Source organism: Melopsittacus undulatus, chromosome 4, assembly GCF_012275295.1.
Source record: "Melopsittacus undulatus isolate bMelUnd1 chromosome 4, bMelUnd1.mat.Z, whole genome shotgun sequence".
Taxonomy (NCBI): Eukaryota; Metazoa; Chordata; class Aves; order Psittaciformes; family Psittaculidae; genus Melopsittacus; species Melopsittacus undulatus.
Genome location: NC_047530.1, coordinates 87,720,734 through 87,745,496, shown reverse-complemented (window position 1 = coordinate 87,745,496; position 24,763 = coordinate 87,720,734). Strand labels below are relative to the sequence as shown.

The window sequence follows — 24,763 nt, the reverse complement described above, 5'->3', positions numbered from 1 at the left end:
ATGAAACAACTCTCTCTTCAGATTTCCTGTCCTCTAATTCTAGACAATCCAAAACACAGGCAACTCTTCCAAGCTAAGGGTTCTTTATCAGAATCTGTGTTGTTTCACAGCAAGCTCTTCAGTTGTTCTAGATCCTTCTTGCTGTAATTTTTCTTTCCCTTCCTATCATCTTTAACCTTTGCCTGTGGCTGCTGTGCAATCAGACCAGAATCCAGATGAAGTTGCCTCTTTGATCCTAGCCTGCATTTAATAATAGGGCAGTGTTTGTTAGTGAAGAAATAACATATCGAGGTGCACTGGCTCTTTTCTCATCTATTTAGGTGTTTGTATGTACGAATATATTAGTGTCTGGCTCTGGGGTGGTTGTGTGAAATTAGGGACCCTGGATATTCAGGAGTACATTTCCTGCTCAGTAAAACCTGTTACTCTTGGTACTATACCTAAATGAAAGTCATGTGGCATATATGTCAGTGAGTTCATGATACCTATGAAATCTCAGAATCAAGAGTTTAGTTTTCCTGGGAGCATTTGATGCATTCTCCTTCATGATCCAACCAGGTTTGGCTGTTCCAGGGGTGGATGTTATTTATGTGGAGTGGCTAGATGTAAGCTGGGCACCTGGAAGTGTTTTTGAGTTTTGACATTACAGATTTATCTCTGTAATTTTGGGTCATACTGTATGTTGCTTTGAACAGGTGATTCACACTTTTTTATTTTTTTTTAACAATTGCATCTCAGTGAAACTTTTTGAAGCATTACAGAAAGTATGCAGAACCTGAGGTTTGGAAATGACTCTTGGTGAGTGAAGCCAAAGTTTTTAGTAAGCAAATTAGTTCCTAAAATGCTTTGAATTTGAATGAGTTTGTGTGAAAATGTGGCTGACTTTTCTGCACCTCCCTTGTATAATGAAGAGATTTAAAAAAAAAATTGAAATGTCAAGACTGGAACCTACCAGCTTATCTTGAAATAGAAGAAGGCTTGGCTGTGATTCTCCCTCTTTAGAAATGGAAGCAAATTTTAGTTCTGTTGAAATACAAGTTTGGCAAGTCTAAACCTTGGTGTTTTCCAGGGACTTCACAGATAGAGGCAGAACACATTCTGTTCAAACCTGCCCAGCCACTGAATCTAGTCCTTTGGCCAAAGATCCACCCTCACGGTAGGTCCTGTGACTTAGTGAAAACAATGGTCTAATACTTTGTAAGAGGGCATAAGGAGGCACTTCTGCTGAGAAAATAAGTTCCACCCCTTGTGAGCCAGGCTGGGACATTAGAAGCCATTGGTTACTTTTAACCTGATCTGTATTGCTATTTTTAATTGAGGTTCATTTCTTGATCCTGATCAGCATATGGTCACTCAAGTTCTTAGGTTAGCACAAGGGCAGACAGTGATGTAGAGGCAGGAGAGAAGTTAGGAAATGAGACTTCTTCAGTCGCCTTGATGAGAAAGCTTTTAAATATTCATGAAACTGTGGCCTCTCCAAAGACTGCTCTGTGCTTTGAGGAATTCACCAATCCAGGGCAAATTTTCTTTTCATCCCCAAGCAGGATAGTTCTGTTCTGGGAATGAAGGTGGAAGAAATGCTCTGTCTATCTGTGCTGGAGAATGTACTTTGAAGGAGGGTCCTGTTGTTTTGCAAGAGATGAATTAGAACAGAACTTTCACCCTAGTAACTCTGACCATCAGATCTCTCACTTGGAAGTGATTAGGTGGCAGTACTTTAAATGCTTTGCATATGTAAGCTGTCTACAGAAGATTGCTTTTACATCTCCTATCTAGTGCCTGATGGTTTTTAGGATGGTACCCTTCTTGAGGACCCACATCCATTTGACATGGAAGCCCCTCAGTGCAAGCCAGAGATGCACAGAAGGTAGGAGCAGCCCAGCCTATTCTTTCCTGCCCGTTTCCTAGCACTGCTGGAATGGATCGCTGTTGATTCTGTTGCAGCCGTACTGCAAGCCACCTGGGGACAAAGGCTCCTTTTGTTGGGAGCTGCAGCCAGGCGAGTGGACGTGCTGCTCAACACTTGCCTCCTGCTGGGGTATCACGGGGTGATTTTGCTGCCTCCTGGGATGTGTCACCCTCAACTTAGAACTGCTGCACTGACGAGGGAGCATTTCCCATTGCCATATTCTGGGAAAGGGAGGAGAAAGAAGGTGTAAATGAAGTGATAGTTGAGGTTTGCACAAGATGAAGCTAAATATTAGGTGAATGTGACCCTTTATAACCAGGTGCAGATAATAAACAATAAATCAATAGGAACAACTAGACCTTATTTCCTATTCTCTTCTATCTTCACTCTTAAAAATATTTGATGCATCTAAATCTCAGTTGTGTGGTTTGTGGTTTTGTTTGTTTACTTTTTCTACCCATTGTTCAGGCAGTACTAGCATTTAATACTTTCAAAGGTCTGCAAGCTGCACATCACTAATACTTAAGTGCAGTGGTTACCGGGAAGAGGATTTGAAAGAGCAGACCAGGATGGGGACACCCACCTGGTACAAGAAGTTCTCCCTTCTCAGCTTCCTGTCCCCATGGTGGGAGCACTCCAGTTCCTGTCTTTGCTTGGCTATGGTCACAGAGCTGTTTAAGGAGGGGGAAACAAAACCTGTGGAAAGATAGGATCCAGCAGAAAGCTATTATGTTTCCATGACTGGTGGGGAAGGCAGAACATGTTTCTGCCAAGATTTGAAAAGCTCATGCTTAATCTTTGAAACACTGTCTTCCATACCCAGCAGCTATCTGCAGCATCATCCAGCCTGGTGGGGAAAAGATGGCTGCTGTAGCAACTGTTGATGGCAGCCTTAATGCCTACACCCCTTTCTCACAGGTGATAGAAGTATTTAGGTGATGGTACTTGCCTTATGGGAATAAAGGCACAGAGCAATGTGCATGTGCCATGTTCATTTTCCTGAGCTATTAGTGTGGATAGCAGCAGCCATGGAACACTTGCTGGTTGCTGTCATGACTCATTTTTATTAAAATTGTGCCAAGCCAAAATTAGCCTATAGTTGCTGCACAGGAGGCTGATGTGACTGTACTGGGAAGACATCTGAGGTTTAGCACGTCACGCTGACGCCCTTTGTACTGAGCAGGGAGGTATGTCTTCGCCTGCTTTGCAGTGGTGACCAATTAGAGCAGGGCTTCAAATCTTTTCTTGAACCATGGAACCTTGATTTTCTTTTCCAGGGTTTTGACATTCTCCGTAAATGCCAAATATACAGCTTCCTTTCCTCAGTTGTTCTTCGAGAGCCTTGAAGTCTGCAGAACACATGCTGAAAATCATGCAGTGTTCTCTCATGTTTATTACCTGATCCGTAAATTCAAGAGTATCTTCTGGTCTTGCTGTCTGTTTAACTCCCTGTGCTGTTTACATTTTGAGATTCTAAGCAAATAGTAATGTGTAGGCAGGCACCTATAGTCCTTCCATGTGTTCTTCAGTTGTCCTCAGCCTGCTCCTCTGAGCGAAGAGTTTTCAACTTCCCCCATTTGAAATGGAATTTAATTTAAAAGCTGAAGTCTATATGGTGCTGATTCTGTGTGTTTCCACTTAAGCTCTCTTCCCGCTCTACTTCCAGCCTGGATCTTAAGATCAGCTCTCTATGCACAAAACTAATTCCCATAGGTTGGCTGGTAGGTATGAACTTTTCTTTCTTTTCACCCTCCTAATCTCTTACCTCCCTTTGTTCCAAGGTGGCCTGTCACTCAGTGACTCAGTGGAAGCAGTACTTACCTCTGTTTCATTAATGTTAAGGCAACTCTTGGAATGTTACCAGGCTGGGAGCAGCAGCACTTGAGGGTTCTGTAGCACACATGGTATCTGGTTACTCATTGTGCAGGAGGATCTCAGGGCAGCCTTTCTTTCCATTCCTGCTTCCACAGTCAATGTTTTTGTTTTTTCTCCAAGATATTTCTCCCCTCCTTTCCCCTAAATACTTCTCTTCCAGTTCAGCTAAAAAGGAAGGAGAGAACAATGGAAGTGTTGGCTTTGCTGTTTTCTCATTGGCAGGAGGTTTTGGGATATAGAGCTGGGCATGGCTTGAACTCTTGGCAACAATAGCTCTACAGAATAGCCTGATTCACAAAGGTGCCTCAGAGGTGCTATCCTGATGGGTGTTGAGCTGGCCAGGGATCAGAGTGAAGGCAGACATAGAGCAGGCATGAGGAGGATGCATGGAAGAACAGGTCTGATCTTGGCCTCCTTCTTAAACTTTGCCATTTGGTGTGGCTTCCTTGGTCAAGGCATAAAGCTCACAGTGATGTGTGTCACTCAAGTGAACTTGCTTTTCTATGCTTTTCAAATTTCTATGTACAGGGAAATTCTGGAGGATCTCAAATTAGCAATGAAGCAAATTCACTGCAAGGAATTGAGCAAGTGGAAGTGGTCTTTGCTGTGTTTCATGTGTGGGACAAGGGATGATAAACTGCTTGCACATAATAATCTGGAATAAAAATGCTTAGAATGCTGACTTTATAGTAAAGATTCGAACCTGGTACTCCTTGTTCCAGAGGCAGAAGCTTTTCAGAAAGCTGTCTGGGAGACTGATTATTACCCAAACTTGTATATAAATGTCTGGAGACAGTTAACGTTTAAATGTGGCAATTTTTAAAATAGATAACTTGCCCTATTAGTTGTAACAAAGCGTTTAAATGCATCCTGTTGGATAAAAGCACAAAAGCTTGTCTGTTCCTTTTTTTCCATTTGGCTTTCACGTTAAACTTTGTGGTGATGACTGTGCAGTAGAGTGAGTTGAATGGAGTGCTGGCATTTAAGTGCTTTTCTGGTGAATCTACCTCAAGGTCACAGCTTGGTGCTTTTGTCACTGTAGTGACAAAAATCAGCATTTTCTTGTACTATAGAAGATGAGCTGGTCTCAGAGCACAGCCTGGCTGCTTGGTGGGCATGGTAGTAGCATATCAAATATGAGATAAAAAGTATACTGAGCTAAGTTTGCTCTTGTTCCAAGGCATGCAGTCAGGTCTTTGTGTTTTCCCTACATTGCCATCATGTCTTGCAGCAGCACTGCACAGCAAGCATTGAACAGAAAAGGAGTTTGGCCACCTTCCTCTTTAGGCTGACTCCCTGCAAGACTCTGTGAGTGGCTGGGACATGAGTGTCCATATTGATGGAGAAAGAGTCTGGGATTAGAGAGGTATTACAGGTTCCTTGGTCTGACTTCTTAAGTAGATTGCATAGATATGTTACGTACTATATCATCCAGTGTAGTGCAAGGTGTTTATTGCGTTTAAATTTTAAACCTAAGAGGTTGTGAATGCTCTTGGATATGGAGAGGACTTCTCTGATTCAAGCACTCTTTCTGTGCTTGAGTTTTGAGTGATGGTATGAGGTTCAACAAGGCAAAGAGCCAGATCCTGCATTTGGGTCACAACAACCCCATGCAACACAGTGGGCTTGGGGGAGAGTGGCTGGACAGCTGCTCAGCAGAAAAGGACCTCGGGATGCTGTGGATGGTTGCTCAACGTGAGTCAGTTTGTGCTGAGGTGGCTAAGGCAGTCAACAGCATCCTGGTCTGTATCAGAAATAGTGTGTGTGCCCAGCAGTGCCAGGGAGGTGATCATCCCCCTGTTTTCAGCACTGATGAGGCTGCACCTAGAATACCGTGTTCATTTACGGGCCCCTCACTATAAGAAAGACATTGAGGTGCTGGAGCATGTCCAGAGAAGGACAACAAAGCTGGTGAAGGGTCTGGAGCACAAGTCTGATGAGGAGCAGCTGAGGGAGCTGGGATTGTTTAGTCTGGAGAAAAGAGGCTAAGAGAGGCCTTATTGCTCACTACAACTACCTGAAAGGAGGTTGTGATGAGGTGGGCAGTCTCTTCTCCCAAGTAACAAATGATAGGAAAAGAGGTAACTGCCTCAGTCTGTGTTAGAGGAGGTTTAGACTGGATATTAGGAAATGCTTCTTCACAGAGGGTGATCAGGTATTGGAACAGGCTGCCCAGGGAAGTGATGGAATCAAGAAGGGCTCAAAAACTGTGTAGATGAGGTCCTCAGTGATGTATTTTAGTGGTGCATTTTGCAGTCCTGGCGTAATGCTTGGACTTTATGATTTTAAAGGTCTTTTCCAACCTAGTTGAATTTATGATTCTGTGTCTTAGGGCTGGCAGTCTATGTCCTTGGCAGGAAGCATGCTCATACACCAGCTTTCAGGTAGTGTGACGATAGTTCATCTGCAGTGAGAGGCTTTGTAGCAGCTGGTGAGCCAGATCAGGTTGATGTCAAAGACAGATTTAGTCACCAAAGATAAAGATATCTTGCTGCTGGTGGTGCTCTCAAACCCTGTTTTGACTAACAGAGGGGACTTAACACAGCTGTGCAGATGGTGATAAAACCAAGGGTGGGCAACAGTAAATGGGCCTTACCTCTGCTAAACAGCAGTGATGTGGTTGGAGTCTTGCTGTGATCCAGAGACTTCACTTGAATTTTACCTGGACTTGCTTTTGGCTGCCTCCTGAAAGCCCTTTGCAAGCAAGCTCTTGGGCAAGAGGAGCAATTAGATGCAGTTCTGGTCTCTCTTTTCCTATGAGTACTGCTGGCTTTAGAATAAGCGTGCTTTAATCACAGAAGGTCAGCAAAGCCTGTGGGCTCTGGGCAGACAACTGATTTTATTGTTAGCCTGTATAACAAGATTATCACCAAATGACCTGCAGAATAAGTCGGGTGGTCTTTAACCTTCTGTAACTGAGTTGGTATGATGTAACTGGGTTGGTATGAAGGCATTGTCATTGTCATGACAGAATGTGGCTGAAAACATTGACAAAATCAGGTCTTCAGTGACAAGTGTTTTCTGTAGTAACTCTCAACTTTAATCAAAACTTAACATTGAAAGGGTGGTTTGTTTTTTTTTTTTTTTTTTTTTTGTTTTGTTTTTGTTTTTGTGGGGGTTATTTTTATTTGTTTGTTTTTAACAAAATGCTGAAAATTCCCCCAGAGAGCCTGTGGAAAGGATTTTGTTGTTGAAGTTTTTGGTGGAAGAGAAAGCAAATCTTTCTTCTTAGTTCTGTGATGAACCCAGAGGTGGTCCTGAACTTCCTTCGTAGCTGAAGCTACTAGTTATACTGGACTTTCTTCTGGAGGGCAAGTTCCTTTCTGACTCCTGGACTGCTTTCAGTTTTTTACTTGCAGGTTACAAGTTGCTAAAGATTGCTCCAACATGAGGACTTAGTATTTACAGTACTAATAAAGAGCTGAATCTCTCTAATAAATAAAATCTATGCTACATAAAGAGTGTGTGTTGCAACACAGACACTCCCCTTTCTCTTCTGTGATTGCGGCTGGCCTTCATGCCACAAGTAGATAGGGACGGCAGAGTTTGCTCCCCTTGTAGGAGTGGGCTAAGGTTCAGACTAGAATACCTTTATTTCATCTTCATTTCAAGCTTCCTGTAAGCAACGCAACTGGCACAGTCAAAGGAATAAGATCAGAGCTACCCTGCAAAGGTCAGTTTATATGTTATCTTAAAAATGTTCTGGAATTTTCCTTACATTGAAGTGAAGCTAATCCCACTTTTTAAAAGAAACATTAACCTGTGTAAATACCATGTGGTTTAGCTTATCAAGTAGTTTAATGGGATGGGAAAGGGGGTTGTATTTTAAAAGTGGAGATACTGGGTTGTTAATGAAAATGTGAGTGTAGTTAATAATTTCTGGCAAGGTAACTTATCCTCCTTGTAGTTTTACATCTCTCCCCTCTTGTTTATTATCTGGCCAATATAAGTTTATGGTTTTGTGTTGTAACAGCTCAAGATGTTTAAAAAAAGACTTTGATTTGCACAACTTCTGCAGGAGGGAACAGAGAAAGCCAGACTCTGACACCTGAATTTCCAAGAGGCCCCTTAAACCACTGCTGAAAATGTGCTAAGGGTAAAGTCAACTGTGCAGGAAGGGTGAAAGCTGTGTGTTTGACTTTTTGCAGGAGATGGGACTGCTCATAAGTGTAGCACTACTTCTCTGTACAAGATGTATAATAAAAGTGTGTGAGGATAGTAAACAGAAGTTCACAGAGCAAGGGGGAGGCCAGGAAAGAGTGGCTGCGTGGCCTCATCACTTGAGCATGTAGATTTCTTTGAAACCTTTATAATTCTGGCTGATATTTGTATCAGTCTTATGATGACAGGGAAGTATTGAAAGAATAACTTTGATGTCTGTAGGCATGCAGATGCTTTCTAGTGTAAGAGCTTCATATACTGGATAAACAGAAAGATGATTAGTAATGTGGTGGGCAAGGGGATCCACTTGTTTCCCAAAGAATCTTATGTTCTTAAAGAGCCCTTTTGAGAGATAAAAGACTGCAAGTGCAAGGCTGCCTTCTTCTCACTCCATACTTGGATATGACTGGGGGAACAGGATGGTGAAAAGTAAATGCCGGCTCTCTGTGGCACACACCTGAGTGAGATGCAGGCGAGCTGAGCAGAGGATCAGCTTGGTCCACTTCTGTATGCTATTCTGCAGACCAGAGGCATCAATTCATAGATAAAACATTTTTGTTTTCCACGAACGATGCAAGTTCACTTACAATTTCAAGGCCTTCCTAGTGAGGTTGTAATATGAAGTAGTGGTATGTGGAGCAGCGCCCTGGGAGAGCTGCAGGTTGCTGACAGTTCCCCTGGTTATTAATGGCCACAGCAAGGGTTCACAGCTTCTGAGAATAGACTTTGTGTTTGGTTTAGAGAAGACAGCTGACAATGGTGTTTGATACAGCAGTATGTCTCTGCCTGACTTTTGACTGACAGTAACAGTCAGTCACCCTCCTCCAAGCCATGGCTTTAAACCTGGTGACATTTACAGCAGAACTAACTTCTCCAGTCTAAGTTTAGATGGTGATTTTGTGTTTGTCTGTATATGTGTGCTTAATAAGAAAAAAAAGCAGGCAAGGGCTTCTGAAAATAAAAATGGTATGGGAATTTCAAACCATGTTTGAATGTGAAAGAGGAAGGATTAAACCTGCATGGATTTTCATGGACTGGTTGCTGTGGATCCTCATTCAAGACACCTGAGTGTTGAAGTTTTATTACCTACTTTGGCATTTTTGGTTTGTTCTCCTGAAATACATGGTAAATATTAATAACTATGGGGCTGTCTGTTTAAAAGGGTGTATTTTTTTGGGGGGGGCAAGCTGGAATTGACTGGTAGCCTTAGCCCCACCTGTGCACAGCTAATGACATGTGTTATGGGTATATGTCCGTAAGCCATCTGGAAATAGCATGTGATCTCAGCTGACTGCTAAGATTTCTTGCCATGTATCTATGTTTCTCTTTTGAAAGCTTCCCCTATTAATGGACTCCCTTGCAAGGGAAAGAACCTCCTCCCTCCCACAGTGGATGAGCCAAAGAGAATAGAGCTGCAATGTGCTTCTTGAAGGATGAATGCTCTCAGGGAAGCCTGCCCCATTTGATCCTCAATACGAGTGAGAGAACAGACCGAGGTCCCATGATGACTTAGCCAGAGTTGTCCTGAGCTTATGCATAACTTTATGCCATTAAACGGTGGTTGAGTGGGAACAGCTTTTGATCACTATATCTTAGAAGCCTGTTTCAGGTTAATGACCTAAAGGGGAATGGTTTTGTCTCCATTGCAGACCTTTGGTGAGCCTTCATTCTTTCAGGAATATGACTTTGCACTGTTACTGTCTTCTCTAAGGCCTGTTCTGGCCCAAAGAGAAACCCCCCTGGCATTACAATGAGAAATAGACTATGAAAGCTGGTGGAACTCAGCTGTTTGTGAACATCATGAACAGCTTACTGGCCACGTGTTTTTGGAGGGTTCGCTTGTGATTTATGACAGCACTAAGAGTTACTTGCCATCAAACCTTTCTGCCAAAGTACTGTCCAGAGAAACTGCATGTGTAAATCAGACGAACCCATGCCAGAACACTAGTGGTTAGGAACATGGTTTCAGACATTCAATAATTGACTCATTTTTTACTAAAATGAAGGTGCAAAGGTACTGTCAGGGCAGAGGGACTTTATTGCATCAATCTCTTCAGAACTGCTCTGTCATGTCAGCAGTCTACATGTCTTTGCATCTACCTGTTCACCTCACTTCTGAATAAACTATTTTCTGCCTGTGATGGGTGGGAAAATATTTGTTGGAAAGGGTTTTCTTTTATGATTCCTTTTCCTCTCTGTTTCCATTTCTCTCTTTCTCTACTCCTTAAAGTTTGCAAAACTATGATTACATAAGCAGTGCTAGCAGTATTTTACACTGTCACTTGATATTTGTCTAGTGAGCTGCATCTTTTGTCTGCAGGAGACTTGGGGATTTTCAGTTCCATGTGGCTTGCAACCCTTCTGCCCTTTGCTAAGCTGGACACGTGGTCCAGATTCGTTCTTGTTCGTGTGATACTGCATTAGTACTGCAGCAATTCTGAAGGGTAAACCCCAGGGTTGGGATCCCACTGTAATCAAATACAGAACAAGAAAGGCTTCTTGGCTTCAGATCTCATACAATGAGCGATGATGCAAAGTGGATTCAGCTTGCAGCTGCGCTGGTGCTGTAACCAGCAATCTGATTGCTGGGATTTGGGGCTTTCTGGTGCATGTTGTACAGATGTGAGTGAGAGGGTGGGGTTGGTCCATCAGCACTCCTGTGAATGAAAGGTGCAGAGCTTAGCTAGTCAGATGAATCTTATTTCACTGGCTATGTATGGGATAGTACCAAAATCCCTATGTATTCCATGTGACATCTATGAAGGTATTGATGGTAGATTGATACCACCTTTCTTGGTGTAAAATGGAATGGAAAACTTTTTTTCATCCTTTGCCCCCCCCCCTTCCCCCCCATCAGATGAGATAGATTTTGGGCTATTTCACAGTAGTTTTGTGCCTCCCTAATGCTTTCTTTGAAATCTTTTGCAGCAGTTTTAAACGATCACCCCTGTATTGTTTCATGGACCTGTTTTTAATGCTCATGAATATATGATGCATAGCAGGAATGAAAACAGCATAAAGGTCATTTAACAGACCCCCCCCTCCAATTAATTTGTAGTGACAAAGTCTTCCCAGTGTGCCTTTTCATTTTCCTTTGGGAGTGATAGTTCATGTCCACTTGTTTATAATATATTCATCATCTGTGAACGCCCTTCCAGCCTGGAGCTGAGCAGGGAGCCATCTTGTCCAAAGCTGGTAACTGAGCTCTAAGGCTGCTGTCAAAAATAAAAGCTGCTGAGCTAGAATCAGATCTGGTTATCTGAGGACTCAAAACTGCGTGAAGGACAGAAGTGGTGGAGTTGCTAATTAGCAGCACTTTATGCTTTGCTTGGCTGGAAGATCTTGATGAGAAAGTTTGAGAGAACAGGATAAGCATAAAAAACTATTTTCTTTGAATTGCTGCACCCTGTATCCTGTTTAAGGCTTTAGCAAGCAATCCTGTTGCTTTAGCAAATGAAGAAGCCCTCTCTCTTCTTCCCCCCTGCTTTTTTGAAATAAAGAAAAGTACCCTGAGGTGCCTTTTCCATTTTCTGGCTTCATATGCCAAACTCTGATATGAATGCTTGGCAGCCCCTGTTGCTGGTGCAAGCATGCACAGCACCCTTTCTTCCCTATGGTAATGTCTTCTGAGCTGGGGTCTCTTGGCTGGCCTCTACATCTTCTGCCACATAAGAAAAGAAAAAGACACTTGAGAAGTCTGTATGTGACTGGTAACATGGGTATAGCATCCCCTTTCGTATGGCCAGTAAAACTGTGCCTCATATAGGCAGGATGGTGAAGTGAGGAAGAGCCCTGTTCTCCTCAAATGGTGATATCAAGCAGTGTGTCATTAGTAGTGTACCTGATACAGGTATGTGTGGTGTTGTTGTACATGTCACCTTTGATTTGTGCTTTTGGGAGAAGAGAGTAGAGCAATCTGGATCTGGTGGAAGCATTTCCTGCCAGGCTAACCAGGTGGTCCTGGCTTAGTCTTACCATAGTATCTTGCCTCTGAAGATCTCCAGGTTTACTGTACATCTTGCTGGTAGCTAATAGAGCAAACCTGCCTCATGTAGATGTATTCACAATAGTTGTTGTTGGAAGGAGAGGGTTTATGCTTGGCAACCTGTTCTTAAACTCTGAAGAAAATTTGGTGACTGGTCATATGGCTTAAAAAACCTGCTGACTTGCTCAAAAATGTTTTTTCTCTGTTGACCACTGAGAGGGTGTTACTGTAGGGTCTCTCATTAAAGAAGGCTTCCACATTGCCAGTTGCAACAGTACCTAAAATCATATTTTGGACTTTTCCTAGGACTAATTATAAAAAAAATAAAGAATACTGGACTACTGTCATGGAGCAGTTCTATTTGTGACTCTTTCCTTTTACTTTACTACTTTGTGTAATTCTGAACACAGACTGTTCAGAAAGCAAACAAGGAGGCAAACCACTAGTGTTCTTTTAGCAGTTATCTCTGTGCAGAGACCAGATGACCAATTTGCTACAGAACTATCTGCAAGTGAGGGAGAAGGTCTCAAATGAGATTCAGTTCCCGCGATCCGGTGTGCATACTTATAACAGTTAATTCCATGCAGTTTAAATTCAAGTCACTTAGTTTAGCTTGAGAGGTTAAGTGGAATAATTACTTGTGGTGTTGGTTTTAAATATATCCCATGGATATTCAGAAGCTCCAGTCTGGGGGTTTTGGTTTTGTGTTGTTTTTCAGTTTGATTTTTTTTTTTCTCTTGAAACCTGGCTCAGATCTAATCAAAAGTTCTCTGAACAATTTTTTTCACTGGAAGTGCTATTTGAAATAAAAGCAAAGGAATACATATAGAGCTTGCCTGTTTCTTCAAAGATCTTTTTATTTATAGGTTTTCTGCCAAAGCTGATGCCACAAAAAATTTGACTCAGCCCCTGGGCTTTGTGTACACTTCAATGTTATCTTTTTCCATTTCTTTAATGAGTGTGTATGAGGCCGAAATTAGCACAGATCAGTTGCATAGTACTTCCTGTGCCTTTTGGTTTCAGAATTCTGATTTGCAGAGCAAGTCCCACTGCTGTTTTGTGGAAAGCCAAGAATCAACCCATCAGACTTGCTGACGTTTAGGTATTGTAGCCCAGTTATGGGGAAAGTAGTAGTGAGCCTTTGAAATAAAGGACTATGAATATTTTTAAAAGCATCTCTGTATTGCCTGGATATCTGTACTGCACTCATTAAACTCTCTGGATGCCACAGGCTGTGAATCCTATGCAAGAGGTATAGAATAAACTTGTCTATTAGTTCCTGATTATATGCTGAGAATTTGGAGAAAGTACTGAAGAGGATTAGATCAGTAAATGACCTTTCTGCATTAAAGCAAAAAAAAAAATACTCCTAAAATACCAAACACTACACTGTTTCTTTAGCCAATATTTATTGGAATAAAGGCAAATTTCAGAAGTTGCCGCATTGTGCATGTTTTTGCAAATTAAATGCTTCTAATGTGTAATGCAGAACTGTTCATAAAGTTGCAGCAGGAAGCTGCAGGGGTCTTGTGGGGGGTAGTTGGCTACTGGAGGCAGGATGGGTAGGTTATAGGTTTAACCTTGGTGTCCTGCTTACTTGTCTAATGCTTGCTAAATAGCATTGGATATGAGGTACTTTTATGGCCAGAAACGGGAGGATGAATTGGACTCACTGGTAGTAGTCTGAGAGATATTCCTGCTGTAAGGATGAAGATGGTGGAGAAAGTTGAGATGGACCCTATTAGCTTGTTGCTCATAGAGGACTCCAGGTAGTGTGATTGAAGAAGCAATGGAATATTGAAGCCTACACCTAGGAGAGACAAGGATCATGAAAATCAATCAGCAAACAGCTATTTCAGAACCACCCTCATTCCTGACAAACCCCCTAGTTTGTTTTGCTAAAATGTGAGTTGCAGCCATGCCTTGTTTTCATTTTTAAATGCACAAGCCTTGGACAGTTGTTTCCTAGTGCTTAGACCTGTAGGTGTGTGAGCTCCCATGCTTCCTCTAAGAAGTAGTCCAAAGTTACATGTAAAGAGAGGAGGAAATAAAAAATGAAGACACTTGGAGATTGCAGTGTTCTCAGTGGGTTTTTAATTCACTGTTTTCAAGATACGATTGCTTTTTTTCTATATGGTATTTGCCTGGTTCTGCCTTCTTTTGGAGGATTTGTCTTTGAAACCTGGCAGGATAAGTTCAGAAGGCTGGCTTGATAAAATAGAAACACTTTGGATGTTGTTGGTATTATTTTGTATAACATGCTGGAATATTATGGCTTTGCCTTCCATAACAGTTTGCATAACCTTTCATGGGTGTATCCATGTTAAATGCTGACAAGACTTCAGTGCAGCTGGTACAGTCTGCATATAGACTGAACTCATTTGATAGTATGTGTGTTGACTGAGTTACTACAGATCTTTAGATTCTGTTTTCTTATACATTGTATTTTTTGAGGTATGGACCTTCTAGCCTCTTCTGTTGTGCTGCTCCACCTCTTTCCTTACTTTCTTCCTTTAGTTTACTTGTTGACAATAGACTATAGTAAGACAGTGTGAACAGATCATGGTAATGAAGGTTTCCCAGAGTGAGTGACATTAAGGCAAGAATATGTCAAAGCCTAATTTAGAAAAGTGATCTGCCTAAGGGTGGAAATTGAAAGCAAAGTTCTTAGTACCACCCCCAGAAACAACTGAGTGCTGTCACTAGGGTAGGAATGGTCTGAGGGGAACCTGCTGTGGATTCTGCTCCAGAAACAAAAAGACTCTTTGTGCTGGTTGTCAGATGTTGGTCTTGCTGAGATACGGAGTGGGGTCAGCAGGTATTACTGCAGATACTGAGAGCAATAGAAATAGAGGAAGATGTAACCAGGGTAATGAAAATCATCCTGGTCTTTATTCTAGTGCTGAAGATTAACTGGAATTCTGGCCCCATGTCCAAGAGGGCTTTTTATCCTAGGCAAAGGGCTTACCCATGGGCATAGTGATTCTGCAAAACAAGACAACAGTTCTTCAACAACAGCATGGGAGCCAGCTTCTTGTGCTCCAGGTGCAAGAACAGCCTGAGATCTGATAGGCTTATGGAGGTAGTGTGGGAGGAAGGTGATCGTCTGGACCCTGGGCACCCCTTACAATTGTGCTGCCCCTGTGTCTTGTCACAACACTGTTCCTTATCTTCAGGCTGTGGGGTGGACACAGGAGACCAACCAGTGTGGAAAACTAAAGTACCCAGAGCCTTTTCTTTCCCTTTGCTGACTGACCAAGTCTGATAGTTAGGCCCAGTTCTTCTCATTGTGTTTCTGTATTGTCTTAGGACACTTGATAATGATGTACTGTAATGAGGAAATGTTTGATAACCAGTAATATGAGTGATGTGACTCCCTTGCTTAATAACCTGTAACTTGAGAGAAGTGTCCCCAAAGGGACCCAAGCACAAGAGGAAGCATCTTGAGAGCAAAAGATTTCATAAGCTCATTTCAACTAGTCTTCATAGTGAATACCATGAAGCAGTATAAAGTACCTCTGCAGAACAGACAACACAAATGTGAAAGTGATATCCTCCCTTGGTTAACATGTTTCTACATGTTTTTGTTTTTGAGATGTTTCAATGCAGCAGCTGGCTGAGTCTTTGCATTTATAGTGGATACTATCTGCCTCGCCTATAGGGAGAAACTGGGCACAGTTACTTTCATTTGTTTGAAGTTTTGGGTGAAGCACATGGTTTGGTTAGGAATAAGCTTGCCCTCCGTAGGTCCATTACTGCAGGCTTGTAGTCTGTAGTTGCTTCAGGGAATATGTCCGAGTTTGGAATGAGGATGGCAACTGAGGCATAAAAAAATTCTTCATAGAAAAAGGGGAGTCTTCAGCAGTGTATTGCATGTAAATGCTGAAATAAAGCAGGCATTCTTAGATGAGCATGGTGCAACATGCAGCTGTGAAAGTGGGACAGGTCCTCTGTGTACCCCTTTCTTTGAGATATTACTCATTACTTATCACTTGGCCTTAAAGATAAGATGATTATCATTCCAAGCCTCCAGATTTGAAAGAAGTCCTCCATTGGCTGTGCTTATTTCTACATTTTGTCTTACACCAGGCATGATATGAAAAGGATGTATTCTTCAGATGCTGACTTCAGCCTGGTGAAATGTTTGTTGCCATGAACTCTTTGAGCCCCCTTATGGGGAAGCAAGTTTCTCCAGGAAATAATTCAGAATGAGAAAGCAGAGCTTCTTTCCCCCTCCTTCACTTGACTGCAGTGAAGAAAGTTGAGCCTTGTAAGGCAACTGAATGTGACTACACTGAGTCACATTAACATGAGAGGTGTGTCTTGAAGGTGCAGGTCACAGTGAGACTGCTCTTTGGTAGTTGTCAGAGGCAGACATTTGAGTTGAGCCTTCAAGGCAATGCAGCATGACTCTTTCTCTTACAGAAATGTTGCAATATAGTATTGTTTAGGGAAGGCAGCAGTTACCTGCATGTCTTTGACAAAAGGCTATACATGCCATTATTATCTAGTCATGCTTAGATGTGTGTTGCACTTCCCACAGTGATATTGAGGAAGAAGTGAGGTCCTTTTGCAGAGGATCTTTGTTTGGAGAAAAAGTGACTGACATTCTGTTGCTGTCATCTTCAAGATACAGAAAGACTAGCTTTGGAAAGGCCTTACAAGGTCCATCCCCTAAGTGGAATGGGATCAGTAAGGCTTAAATCACGCTTGAGATGCTTGTCTTGAAGTCTTTCATTAGCAAAGAATCTCCATGCAATCTATTCTAATGATTTAAATTCTTCACTGTTAGCATATTTTTGGGGAATGTTCTGAGACTTCCAACATCAATGTGACCAGAAAATTATATTTTTGTTGGTTTTTTGCTTGTTTTTCCCCTAGTTAGGTTGGGGTTTAGAATATGGCTAAGCTTGCGCATTCTTACATATTTTAATTAGAGGGACATCCGTAAAAATCAATCTCAGTGTGTCTTGAGCTGAGCACTCAAACTGGTTATCTCATCTCTCTCTACTTCTCTTCCCATTTGCCAGCTGGAGGTGCCAGGGATAAATCTGGTCACTTTGACATGCTGAACAAACTCTCCTCTTTATGGTTGGGTGGATGGGACATTGGATATGTCTTTTCCAGGTCATTCAGGAAGTCCCTAACAAGATGCTGCATTGAACCCTTATTTCCCATCTCAGCCCAGTGACAGAGGCAACATCCTGTCTTTGTAGGACCTATTGAACCTCATTAGCAAGGAAGAAGCAAACAAGAATGCCTCTGTCTGCACCAAGAGTGGCATTGCCCTTTCCCATCTTTCAGTGATCTGAGGATCTTGCTGATTGCTCAGCCATGGGAATAACTTTCTCAATTTAAAATGAAGTGTTAATATATTTGGAGTTTCTTCCTCTCCACCCCCATCCTTCTTTGTACAATTCTTTCAGAGAAAGACTTAATTGTGCCAAGCTTGTACAAGGAAAGCCAGGCTGTACCCAAAGCCAGCCTAGAGGCAGGCATGGAGGGCAGGAGGACATGCCTTGCTCCCAGGGAGGGTGGAAAGGGAGCAGGACTCCCACTGCTGCCCTTGCTTTTCTCCCTGATTCTGAGTGCAAGACCCAAATTATTTCATGAGCACAATCTACTTCACTGAGCAAATTACATTTAATTTGGTCAGAAAAGTAACAGGGCTTAAAAAAGCTTATGAAACTCCCTTTGTATCTCATTAAGTTACATGGCTTTGTGCTTTCTGTCTGACTTGGACACTATTTTCTTCTCCCCCTCTTCCAAGTACAATGTCTTTCATGGAAGAACAGGCAGCCGCCTGAGATTAAAGGTTTATTTGTTCTGTTGCTAATGGACCCATTGGCACATGCCAATTTGTTGCAATTCAAAATTAGTCACAGCACTCACTGGCTCTGTGCCCAGTTGGTAGTTGGAGATTATGAACTGGAGTTGGCAGATACAGCAAAAGTCAGAGGTGTCAATTATGAGGGGTGGAGATGTCGGGATGAAGGAATGATTTAGAAGCATTGGGCCCATATCGGTAAAGATATAACTGCAACCCCTTCTTTGATATGGTGGGGAGTGTGGACCTGTAGTGCTGTAGGCTCTTTGGCTGTGAGCTTAATGCCTGCTTCTTCATTGGGGCTGGACCACCCTAAATTCAGGTATTTCAGATGCAGACTTTGTTCTGTTTGGGATCCTCAAACTACATTTACTTTTGCCTTCCTACTCATCACCTGCATTCTCTAAACCAGTCTTTGGCGTGGGTGACCCATATGCCATGAGAAGCAGTGTTTTATGAGGTTATTGGTTCACATAATGGGTCTACATGGGGTGTGCTGAGAGAGAATATTTGGGTTTTCAGGGCTTCTGTTGTGGCACTGACATTTTCAAAGAGCACGAGGGAACGTGCTGCATAAGAACTGTGGATGCATTAAGCAGCTGGTGTATATTTCTCTGTTAGAAAGTATAAATGTGAATCTGTTACAGTTGCTTTTTAAAGCAAAACAGAACTGCATTCTACTTAGTCTGATAATGCTTCTTGGTGTTAGCTGTTGCTGCATAGCTAGTAAGTGTCCTTCATGGTGACTGCTGGTCTGCACCAGAGGCTTTGGTGGTCACAAGGCTGATACCCAGATCTTGGTTTCCTTCATTCCTAGTGTTTAAAGCAGAGCACCAGAGACCTTATGTTAAGCAGTGCAGGGGCAGGGGTTTGCCCTTCAGGAATGCTTCATCCTGTATACCTGAAAAAAGAGCCAGATAAAATGCTTCCAGATGCAGACAAACTGCAGCCAGATAAGATGCTTCCTTTTGAGTCCTATAAAGCTGTGGTATTTAAGTAATGCTCAGTCATCCTGTGAATGTTATGGTCTTTGAGGAAAAAAAAATGCAGCTTTGATTTCCCTAAGCAGACTTTCCATACTACTAGGAAAAGTTGCTGGTTTTAAAGGCTATTGCATGTCTTTACTTCTCTGACCCTTGCTAGCAGAATGCCAGATCTTCATACAGAAGATTTCCAGATTTCTTTGTCACTTCTGTAATCTCAATTCTCCAAGTGTGGTAGTTAAAAGCTTACTGCAAATAGTTCTGCCTGCCACAGCAGATTACAGGTACATCAGTGATATGAGAAAGAATGTGATAATTTACTTGTTAATAGTAATCTTGCCTCCCAGGATCTTTAAAGTGCTTTTAAAACTTCAGTCAAACCTGAATGTTTTTATTTCTTCTTGCCTTTGTTCAAATGCAGGGAAAACTGAGGCTCTATGGATGGAATTTGGCTCTGTTTGGAGATGCTGCAGTAGCTAGTCAGTTGCCTGTGGCTCTAGTTTATGAGAAATAAGGAGCACCTGCAGATCCAGCTGACTGTTGGAAGTGATCTAGTTTCTGAGCAACACTGCAAAATGGTGTCCGGTGGCTGAGGCAAAAAACATTGGTTGGGGTGATAACCCCATCCTATCATAGGGATTCTATAGTGAACCAAGACTGGAATCCACAGCAATGGATCCCACAGGATGTTTTGTGGAATTCATGCAAAGTATTCTCTCCATCCTAGCTTGCATCATCTTGAAATGGTCGCTGTAGGGCCAGGACTTCTCAGGTCAAGGGCAAACCAAGGAGCCTAGCCATGGTTGCTTCTTAATCTTTTAAATGCCAGATCCATGTCTGCTGCCTGGTGTGGTTTGCATCCAGACAGCAGCTGACAGGTCACACCATCTCTGATCCGCCCTGAGATCTGGGAGCTGCTGCTGGTTCCTGACTCCTACCCTGGTAAATCTGCTCCATTAATAGCTATCAAAGAGCCTGAAGTTTCCATCTGAACTTGATCTGGCTTTGCAGGGAGTTGGAGGATTAAAGGCTGTCACAGGGGGAGGGAGGGAGCAGCTTTGGCTCACCCAGAATAGCCTGACCTATGACAGCACGTACCAGCCTGGGGAGGGGAGTTGTCCTGTGAGCTCACGGGTTATTAGCAGTGAGCACAGACATGTCCACAGTCAGCAGCACACCCAAGCCATCTGCCTCAACCCTGGCTGGTTTGGGACGTTCAGAGGGATTTGTTAATACAGTTTGCCTGATGAGTCTTTGATGGGATGAGGGCAGGCTTGAGGCTTGTGTTGTGGAGCCATTCTTTTATGCTGCTCAGATGAATTAGGGTTTGACTCCTAGGCTGTTTGTATGGGGCAGATCTGGTTTTGAGGGAGAGCATTATGAGATGACCCCTGCCCTGCTGCAGCCTAGGGCTGTTGTCTCTCTGCTGTGTTGTAGCACCTCGACATAGTGGAACAAGATGTTCCCAGCTGGCTGGGTGACCCCAGACTCAGTGTGTGTGCCCCTCCAAGGAGCAGTGGAACTGCAGATATCTTCTTGGACATGTGGAAAGCAGGCATGTGGCTGCCACAATGAATAGTTTGTGGGTGCTGCTCAGTGTTTTATACCAGGAAGCACTGGGGCTGTTCTAAACCTTTGACCTCAGTGACATACTCCAGATTACTCACAGTTAAACAGTCTCCTTCCTTCCCCTCAGGCCTGAAAGCATCAGTCTCTTGGCTAGACAGACAGATGCATTGCCCTGTAAAAAGCTCCTTTATATCCCTAATAATTCTGTTTATCTGCACACTGGGAATATATCTCTGCTTTGGAATTTGCAGCTTGCATACTTTATTGTTATCAGTGATGGCTCTTTGGACATCTAGGAAGTCACCCAGCAGGTGGGAAACTCATTCTCAATAGATCTGGTAGCTTATGGGAGTACAGCTGAACACAGGGCCTTTTAGCAATGTCCTTTCTGGAAGAGATTCACCATCAGATGAGAAAGATGAGGCCATACTGAATGCTTCTCTCCTGCTGGTGTGCCCTGTGCAGCCTCAACAGTGCTGTTGCTGTGGCATGCATTCCCCTTCACCGGAGCAGAGGAGACACCAGTGGCTGGTGTACAGGACTCTGCCTGTCCAAACAGTGTTGCTTCTTCTGCTCTCCAATAAGCTCTTATGTGCCAAGGGTTTGAGAGGAAGACGGGAATATTCATGCTGTCTATGCCCTGCTGTGTAGACAACCAAGTTAGGTGCCTGTAGCTGCAGTATTTGTTGCTGTCACTTGAGCTGTAGGAATTTGTGCTTCTAACTCTTAACTGGAGGTTTTTGGTACAGCCCTTGGTAGCAGAGTACAGTCTGCATGTGCATATATCCTTTTCCCTCCTTTTACTAACATTTTGAATAACTTAGTGATTCCTGGAGGTGAAGAGAGACTGTTGATCAGGAGAATATAAAAGAGTCATTTCCTCCTAGACATTAAATCCCAGCCTAAATAAAGGGACTTGTGAGTTGGGTGCTGAGTGACTGTACTGATTTATAGTGACTAGCACAACAGTCAGTTATTGTGGTCATTGGTGAGCTGGGAATACCTGTGCTTAATAGTGGAGAAGGGAACTGAGATTAGCTAAACAAACATAATACAGATGTCCTCCACCTTGGAAGTGTAAAAAGGTGAAGGTGGACCAGTAGATGCATTGTCAGTTGGACTAAATGATCGGCTTAGTTCAAATATATATAATAGCTCCAATTATTTTTTTTCTTTGGTGTGGTCAGGCTTTATTTTTGAATAACAAAGATGTTGTAATCAAGCTTAACCAGCTATAGTTTACATCCCTGCTGCTGGAGTTGTTTGGGACTTGACAAATAACTGCAGCCCCCCTCCACAGCTGCAGTTTGCCCAGCCTTCTGGTGATGGGACACATTTAATTTTGCTTCCCAGAAAATGAAATGCTTCTTTGTTCAGAGCCTGGGAGCAATACACTTAACTGCATGAAGAGGTCATTAAGAGAGGAGGGTGATAAGGGAAGTAGTCTGATAAGGACTTTTGCAGTCTGTGGGGAGTGGTGTGCAGGGAGGTGGTGAGAGAAACAGGACTGGCTGCTGACACTCTCAAACGTGACACTTAGACTCCGTCATGCAGATTCATGATGTAAGGTCCTTTGCTGCTCTCAGCAGCCAGCTCCTGCCAAGCATGTGCACAGTGAGAAAAGGTGAAAAGAAGGTTGGGCTTGCACTACTCCAGCCACCTTCTTTATCTAAGTAGGTCTCTGCCTGGCTTTCTGGTTTTGAGGACAGTCCAGCTGTTCTGGGAGCAAAAAAACCCTACCATGTCTGGACCAGAAACTGGTGTTTAATCAGGATAAGTGGAACCACACAACAAAAGGCATAGTGATGTGGTTTGTTTCTTGCTGGTCCAGGAGATGAACAACTGGGTTGCTATTGCCTTCTCTGCAAAAAGCATTAGACCAGTGAAGGACAAACATCAGTCATGCTCTTTGGTACAGCAAAGAAGAGATATGTATTCATCCATGTTCTCCTGTAAGTCCTTTTCCCAGCTATGACTGTGTGGAAAAATATTTCAGAAATTCTGAGTGTGGAATAAGGGATACTTTTTAACTTCTTCCAGCCTGGTGAGCAAAAGCTTGCAAAGGTTTTTTTTTTTGTTTGTTTGTTTGTTTTCTTTTATCTGTGCTTTGCTAGATCTGTGTTTGAATTTTCCTTTTTCCTCTCTTGTGCAGGTCCTTCAGAAGCTTGGGAAAGCAGATGAAACAAAAGATGAGCAGTTTGAACAGTGCGTGCAAAACTTCAATAAACAGCTGGTAAGATAATTAGTTATATGTAATTACACCCTGGGCTACAGTATTAGCTTCCAGTCATCTGCTGCAATATGCAATTAAAGCCCATTAAATTGATGCCTTAGGCCTGTTGAAGTGACCCACAGCTCATAGTTTTCACTTACGAGAAGTTACACTGCGTCTTGCAGTGTTCCTGTCACAGAGTCAGTGAGACTGTATGCTGAAAAATACTTGCTCTAGACCCAAGTTTAGGAAAAGAAATAGCTCAACCAGAACACTTCCTTCTGTTAGCAGATACTTTGTAATGTAATTTTTCTGCTGGGCTGGAAGTGAGATATAAGAGCAACACTGTGTCTCTGAAAGATGGATAGGGTGGGAAAGAGATTAGAACTAAAAATTAAAATGGAACAAGGCAGTTTTGGTTTCTTATGTGCAGTGGAGGGCAAAAGAGGCAAAGTGGTGAAAAGGGACATCCTTCCATGGCTAAGATCTAAATCTGACTTCCCCACCATCCTTGCACAATCACTGTCAGGCCTGAGTCATTATTCTTTGGCATGTCTGCTTCAATCCTGTATTTAGCATACAAAAATACTTTAACAGTGTAGCAATTTCCCCCCACCCTCTTACTGAAACAGCAGTAGGTTTTGTATCTTGAACTCTGTGTGTTTTGTTGCTTTTTAATTATTTGTTTGTTTTTAATCTGGAGCTTTCAGCCAGGCAGAGGAGGGGGGAACATCAGTTACCTCAAGGGATTTGCACCTTTGTGCTTGGTTAGGGGAAGTGTTGCTTCTGTTTTATGTCAGGAAATGTGTGCCACACCAAAGCCCTGTTGGTGCTGAAGAAATCTTTCAGGTCCTGTATGCCCCTTTGCATATTTAGGACCTCTTTCTGAGCTGTTAACAGCAGTTGCATCATGTCTGTTAAGACTCAACAGATGTGGTTATGTGTCACAAAACCAGCTGAGAAGGGATTTGCCACAACTGAATATAATGAAAATCTTTCAGTGTGACTTATGTCTAACCAGAGCTGACTGCAGATTCCTGGAGACTAGTGCTCATTCTCTTGGCAGCAATAATAGCTGTTCCTCCAGAAGTTCATGCAACATCTCTATAGCACGTCCACCAGTGATACTGTTTTGTACACAGAGGAATACAGTTTGGCTTGTTTATGATGACATGATGTTACCAGGTGTGACTTTTCCATATAATTTTTAAGTGTTTACAATAGGGAAATGACCTTTTTAAGGGAGAAACACTGAAAAGCTGAAAATCCAAACTTCTTGATCTGGCTGTCTGCGATAGCTTTTCAGTTTTCAAAGCCATGAGTTCTAGTGGTGCACCAAGAAGCCTGTAGAAGAAGCATTACCTCTTTACCCCTTGCAGCTTAATTTCTTCTCCCATCTTGCAGGGGCAAGCCATGAACTAAATTCTCCATATAATTTATCAAAGGAGCTGGAGGCTGTTCTGCATTTGCTGCTTGGTGTCTGTTGGTTTTGCTCTGGCCCTCAGTTTCCCTGTTCCTAAAATTAATGTGAACAATACCTGTTCTACAGGGCAAAACATAAATGTGAGTTAGCTGGATGGTTAGGATATCCAGGGCTGAGGATTTGTTATGATGCCAAGCAGACTAGGGGAGCAAAAAAATCAGCTATATGCCCATATATACACGCTTGGTTTTGGTTCTGTGTGTGTGTAGTATAGCTATGTGTGAAATTTCTATGGCCTTTCCTTGTAAAGTCTGCTCCTGTGGGAAATATAAGCCTGGAGGAAAGCTGATCCATTACTGCAGCCTTCAGACAGAGCAGCTTGCCTGTGGAACTGGCTGTGGTGTGACCAGGCAGTGGCCTTGTTCAGTGCCTGATTAGAGGCTTCTCTGACTAATGGCTACGTTGGGACCACTTTGATACATGTTCCCATGTGTGGGCTGTCAATGAATGGAGAGTAGGACTAAAAATCACTTACTTGTTTTCAAACAAGACATCGTGTGGTTCTCCTCCATGGTGGTTGAGTTGATGTAAGGGAAAGCATTGCGCTTTCCACCTCCATCTATTCAGGTTCATGTAAGAGCACCACTCTGATGGCTCTGAATATTGGGAGCTTTTTAGCTCAGACAAATGAATTTTTTGTGTGGCAAATGAGCTGGACATAACCATGCTTCTGCAGGGCTATAGGGCTCACTGATGTCTCTTGAAGGCTTGACAAACAACGTAACTGGGCTCCATATTACTCCCTCATGACAGATTCTC

The 24,763-nt window shown here is 42.7% G+C and overlaps 1 protein-coding gene across 3 annotated transcripts in view; it reads left to right on the top strand.

Moving 5' to 3' along the window:
* Positions 1–24,763, top strand: part of BIN1 (bridging integrator 1) — a 96,718-nt gene that overhangs the window by 18,248 nt on the left and 53,707 nt on the right. For all 3 annotated transcript variants that reach the window (XM_005153825.2, XM_005153822.3, XM_031053175.2), the window contains exon 2: positions 22,462–22,542. In XM_005153825.2, the coding sequence (XP_005153882.2) occupies positions 22,462–22,542 (81 nt within the window). The remainder of the gene's footprint in view (positions 1–22,461; positions 22,543–24,763) is intronic.